The 6,521-nt window shown below is 42.0% G+C and overlaps 1 protein-coding gene across 1 annotated transcript in view; it reads left to right on the top strand.

Moving 5' to 3' along the window:
- The first annotated feature begins 2,127 nt into the window (after positions 1–2,127).
- Positions 2,128–6,521, top strand: part of LOC112261244 (protein shisa-9B-like) — a 111,145-nt gene continuing 106,751 nt past the window's right edge. The window contains exons 1-2 of the mRNA XM_042328436.1: positions 2,128–3,184; positions 4,017–4,123. Of these exons, the coding sequence (XP_042184370.1) occupies positions 2,667–3,184; positions 4,017–4,123 (625 nt within the window). The 5' untranslated portion in view covers positions 2,128–2,666. The remainder of the gene's footprint in view (positions 3,185–4,016; positions 4,124–6,521) is intronic.

Raw genomic sequence — 6,521 nt, 5'->3', positions numbered from 1 at the left:
TCCTTTGTATGACATTCTTAAAACAATTCCATATAGCTTTGTAGAACCCCTCCCCTGGTTTAGACATTAAATACATGTAGAAAATGTTTCCTGATCTTTCTTATATCTTTCAGACAGTGGCGACCCGTCATTCAGGGCACGTGGGGCAGAGCTCCACCTGTTTGAGCCCCACATTTTTAGCAAAAATGTAAATAATTATATATTTTTTGGAGCTGGTCTGTTTTGCATGTTATTTTGGCATTAATACAGTGGGGCAAAACATTATTTAGTCAGCCACCAATTGTTCAAGTTCTCCCACTTAAAAAGATGAGAGAGGCCTGTAATTTTCATCATAGGTACACTTCAACTATGACAGACAAAATTAATTATTATTAGCCCCAGTGTATGTGTCACATATCAGTTTTCAAAAACGATGTAATATATATATATAATTGATTTAATAAAGCCGCATACAAACAGTCTCTTTTTTGTTTTCTTGAGTAAGGCAGCTCCAAAAGGCAGGTGTTTCAGTCTAGCTCAGTACTTTCTGTGGTGCTGTGGCAAGCCAGCAGAAAATACGGAGCGTTGTGCCGTGATTGCCTCAGTGTTCTGTCACTCATGGGGACACTACGTCACTGCCTAGTCTAAGTGTAGAGCTCAAAAATTCAAGCCCCTTGGGTGTTGTCATAGAGTTACATTAGAAGTGCCCATCCAAGAAGTTTCAAGGTCATTGGACAAAGATAAAATGACATCAAATACATTATATATACAGTAGCTTTGATTGGACTGATCATGTCAACATCATACTTTCAAAATCATAGCTAGCAGTCATCATCATTAATCAAGTCGACAGTCTAGTGGCAAATCCTATATAATCCTTGTCATATGAAGAGAAATAATTAAGAGAAATTATAAATAAAACGTATTGGTGCACATTGACCATTGGACATAAACATTACACAACAAGTTGGAAATCGCAAATTCAACATTGAGTGGTTTGGAATGAATCAGTGGCTAACTGCAAGCATTGCAAAACAATCATTAGCCTGCTATTCAGTGGAATGGCTGTGTGATCCCAAGTCTAAGGTTAAGGGTCTATATTCCTATCTTAAAATTATAAACATTTAACATTGACCATGCTGTCAATGAAGCATGATTTGTGCCACACCCAAAACAACTGTTAAGTCAGAACTGCAAAATCTGACTTCAGAAAAAAGAACTATATTTGTAATACTTTAAGGAGTTAAAACGTTAAATAAAATAGCAAAATGATCCTTGGTATGACCTTCTATGGGTTAAGGCTAAGGTTAGGGTAGGGATGTCCCACGACCCCAGATAGGACTAACCATCATTTTTGTTTAGCAGCAGTAGTTACATCTGCGGATGTATCTTGACTTTCTCCGCATGTATCCCAATGGCAATCACCACGAGAGCATGTATGAACTTCTTCATTATAATTCTAAACTAGCTCTTGCACACGCTATTTCTGTCTCCCCCAGCTCTGTCGGTTTCTCCCATCGACTTATTTAGCCTGGTTTAGTGTTCGGGAGTTGGCAATCAGGTCCATGGACAGCGCGACTTGTTGAGCAAAATAATTTCAGCACCATGGACAGCTCGACCAGAAAGACGCTAATTTGCCCTAATATAGACCTATCCATGGTTCTGCACAGTATTTTTTTTAAAGATGAGGTGAGCTCAGATCAGATCAGGTTTAAGACATTGCGTGGAATGTGATAGCATACGGTAAATATGCATTACATATAATATAAGGGAATGAATTCCTAAAGGAAAAAGACTACATCGGCAGAACTTTTTTCAGGCATAGAAAATAGCATTTAGTGATGAATATAAAAACGTCTCTGGGTATGACGACACTGTGCTTGGAACGACACCATTGTATGTGTGGACCATTATTCAGTCCAGTGAATAGAAGTATATAACCAACTTAATTTCATTAGCCTACCCAATTTTTTTCTTGTGTAGCCTATGCTACTCATGCTGGCAAAACAACCACCCTATAACGCTCTCTCTAATCTCATTTGGAAGTTACCATAACCGGAATGTCTGCATCCGTGACCATATTTTGTCCGTGCACAAATTATGAGAAAAAAATGAATTGCTCGGCAGCACAACTCGACCCATATTTCCTCATGTGCGTTTTGGGCTGTCACAGATTCACCGTCATTGTTTAACAATACATGAATCTCTCTCTCTCTCTTCGTCGGAATGCCTCCTCCCCTACTCGCTTTGCGCACCATGCTCTCTCCCATCTCAGGTCTGATTTGCTCACCCGCGCTCAAATAGCTTGTGCAGTTCTATCTCCACCGACTCCCATGCCTGCAACCGCGCTGATGGGTTTGAAAATTGAAGTAGCTTAGTTTTGATAACGTCATGGAGAAAATTTTCTAAGAACACCTGTAGAGAGATTGTGCTCTGAGGAACAATTCTGAGGACAATATCTATATACATTCAACGTTTTATTTTGAAAAAATAACCGAATGATTTTCTATACCTTCATGGATGACGAGAACATTCGTGAAAACTCTCACCAACACGGATGGTAGTGTTCTCTAAATTGGATATATGTTTCTGGACTTTTATAATACCAAGACTGTGCGCTCTTCTTCTTCGAGTCTCTTCTTACATGCGCTAGAGAAGCTGAAAGGAAGTGGTGGAAGGACAGCACAATGAGGGGCAAATACTTTATACTGGGTTACTTGTTGGTCAAAGTTATGGCGCTGGTCTGCAAGGCGGACGGAGAACCAGGACAACTGGAGGGCTTTGTCATGATGACGACGTGCAACGGATCCAGGGAGGACGAGGGTGCAAGCTTCTCGGAGCCCCCGCACACGGAGGACAGGTGCCGGGGGTATTACGATGTGATGGGCCAGTGGGACCCGCCGTTCGTTTGTAAAACGGGCGATTATCTGTACTGCTGCGGCACCTGTGGCTTTCGGTTCTGCTGCTCCTACAAGACCTCGCGGTTGGATCAGAGCACATGTAAAAACTACGACACTCCGGTGTGGATGATGACAGGTCAAACCCCGTTTAAGAAAAACGACCTTCGGCACGACCCCACCAAAGATAAAACTAATTTAATCGTGTATATCATCTGTGGAGTAGTGGCTATCATGGCACTTGTTGGGATATTCACCAAACTCGGCCTGGAAAAGGCGCACCGACCGCAGAGAGAGAATATGACTAGGTGGGTTTCTGGGGTCCTGCTACCGTTGAGCGTGCCGCGATCTTCTTTGTTGTGCATGTTTTCAAGGAGCTTGCTTGGTGCTCACATGTAGGCTAGAGCGCGCGCCACAATAATATTTGACTCCTGGGTTCTAGCCTCACGCTTGCCAGGTTTATATTGGCAAACTACGATAGGCTAACTCATTCTAATAGCGTTGTCGCTGAAATAAGAAAGCTAGGATATCATCTAGACTTGTTTTTTGTTAACATTATAATACATATAAACCAATCAATGACTTTTACGCGCACAATACACGCTTCTTCAATGGGTAGAAAGTAGCTGTCATCGACAGTTTATTAATTGGACTAGATTGCATAATGTCATCACCTGTGTGGGCTGCCTGCCTGATTCATTCGCAGAGAGCGCGGGGGCGTGTGTCTCTTGCAGTGGATAGCCACATGCTCTCCTCTCCGCAACATGCGCAGGCTATTCCTTTATTTGGAGACCTTTCTCTAACAATGAATCAATAGCTCCTATTCGTCTTCTTTATGAAAATGTCTTACTTATTCACTGAGTTTTATATTTTTCTAAGGAATGTGGAACCCGCTCACTCAATCAAACAGTTACATTTTAAAAATCATATGAAAATGTTGCTTTATATGGAAGCAGAGATGCAATATTTTATATTATGTGATCATCTTGAACTAGGTGCCCTGTGCACACAACTGTGCAGCGTTGAAATCAAGCGTTATGCACGGTTCTTCATAGGACATATTTTTCATTGTCTGTCTGGCTATTTCTTACATCTGGATAAATGGCAATCTCTCTCTCTTTTTCTATCTTTCTCACACAGGGCTGTCCAGAGTGTGTTACAGGTCGGTTGTCCAGGTGAGCAGTTCCAAGGAGAGGACACCCTCGCCATGCACGCACAGAACTATGACACAAGGGCCAACAACCTCCGTAAGTTTCACACTTTCGGCCCCTATAGGCAGAGGTTTTTGGTGGTATGGTTGTGGACTGAAGGGTTGGTCATGGAGGCCCCAAACAGACAATAGCAAACATAATGTGGGCAGGTTGCATATTGTACACAGACTCTCAATTAAGCATTTGGTCTCTTTAACGGTATAGGCTGTAGCCCTTGTATCAAAACCAGGTTTATTTGTTTCAAATGTGGCATTTATTTTATAATCACATGTATTCATGTGGAGGGAAACAAACTGCTTTCTGCTTTGTAAATCCAGTGATAATTCACTTTTATTTTTGTCCCATGCCTACATGATTCAAGATGTGTAAAAAGGAGGGAGAGAGAGAAATAAAAAAAGAGAGAGAAGAGGAGAGAGAACACAGCAGTGTGAATGGCATCTATTTCTGTTGCGTCCCGTGGGCTGCAACCACAGTTATGGGCTTTGTATTTTAACACAGATCAACCAACTCAGAAACACAGAAGAGTCTTAATCTGGAGTATTTAATACACATCTCATGCTGTTGTACTACTGATTCTGATTCCAGTATGATTATATCACCCCAGTTTGTGACTGGATGTGTTTCGACCTAAACATTTAAAAATGATCCCAACACAAAGCAAGTGGCACATCTAAGCCCCCTCCTACTTGAAAGGATGTATTTTAAGACATACTGACTGAGACCATGAGTGTAGCTGACAGTGCTGTTGTTAGTGGAATTTGTCCTATTTTCTTGATTCTATCAAACACAATCAGACTGACACACCTTATCATCCGGTGTGACGGTACTGGGCTCCTAACAGCTCTCATTCTAATCACTTTAAAGTAGGGCCCTTTGTCTCCAATGTCTTCTGGGATGCTAGTTTCTGCTGTCATCGATTTATATCTATAAATAACTGCCACTGATGCTTCGAAGAGGCAGATGTACCAGGTCTACCTGGCAATGAAAGTTTCAGCGTCAAGGGATCTTTCCTGTTTAAAAAATGACTGTACACTGAGTGTATAAAACATTAGGAACTCCTACTCTTTCCATGACATAGACTGACCAGGTGAATCAATGTGAAAGTTATAATCCGTTATTGATGTAAGTTGTTAAATCCACTTCAATCAGTGTAGATGAAGGAGAGGAGACAGGTTAAAGTAGGATTTTTAAGCCTTGAAACAATTGAGACATGGATTGTGTGTATGTGCCATTTAGAGGGTGAACGAACGGGCAAGACAAAAGATTGAAGTGCCTTTGAACAGGGTATGGTAGTAAGTTTGTGTTAAGAACTGCAACGCTGCTGGGATTTTCACTCTGAACAGTTTCCCGGATATATCAAGAATGGTCCACCACCCAAAGGACATCCAGCCAACTTGACTCAACTGTGGGAAGTATTGGAGTCAACATGGGCCAGCATCCCTGTGGAACGCATTCGACACCCTGTAGAGTCCATGACCCAACTAATTGGGGCTATTCTGAGGGCAAAAGAGAGGAGGGTGGAGGTGTGCTCAACTCAATACCTGGGAGTCCTGGCTGGGGAAATAGTGATTATTAGCAATGTGGAACCCTGCTCCCTGAACCATTTAGTCTTAGGGCTTGTGGGTAACCATGTGGAATGTTATTAACCCCTGTGATCTTATTAGATCCCCAGAGAGGCCCCATATTGGTTTAGAGGTCTCCATCAGCCATGAGACGGATTTATCATAGAAAGAGGTATGGATGGAGGGATGATGGGGTGGGGGGTAAAAGTGGTGCGGTTCATGTGGAGTGTGGATGTATTACAGTATTTGTCTTGAAGATAAATTAAAGGGAGAAGCTAAATCTTGTGAGATGCCGATTGAGGTGAAACACACTACTGTTCAAAGTTCGACTGTGTACATCTCTTGTTGATCACATTCTATTTTTAGAGCAGACCATCTATTGATTATAGCTTATGGCCAGATTGCCCTGTTACTGGCAACATCAATAGATCCCATCTTAGGTGTCCTCGCCCAGCTTTGGAGAAAAATGCCCAGGGCAGTTTGTATGGCTGATACTCATAACAATCCCTGTTTCTACAGGGCAATGGCGGATAACAGCTTGGGATTAGCTACTTTCTCCCCCAATAATTTTCTCCAAGCACCTCTTAGTATAAGTTTAAGACAAGACTAGAACAAGAGTTTTGTTCCTAACATCGTTTTGTTTTGACAGCATGTGGGATGTTTTAATGTGTAAAAAAACATTTACCATGTATCGCACATGGGAGATGTCTCACAGAACACATCAACAAGTAGCTAATACGTCAGAGCTCAGATCTCATTATGTTAGACCCCATGAAGACTGGGGCCTCTGCTACAGTTTAGTCCTGAACCAAGCAGCCCTCCAATCCCCTGAACAAAGCAGCCCTCCAATCCCCTGAACAAAGCAGCCCTCC

Source organism: Oncorhynchus tshawytscha, linkage group LG01, assembly GCF_018296145.1.
Source record: "Oncorhynchus tshawytscha isolate Ot180627B linkage group LG01, Otsh_v2.0, whole genome shotgun sequence".
Taxonomy (NCBI): domain Eukaryota; kingdom Metazoa; phylum Chordata; class Actinopteri; order Salmoniformes; family Salmonidae; genus Oncorhynchus; species Oncorhynchus tshawytscha.
The sequence above is the reverse complement of the archived record's forward strand: the minus strand, read 5'-3'. Positions and strand labels throughout refer to the sequence as shown.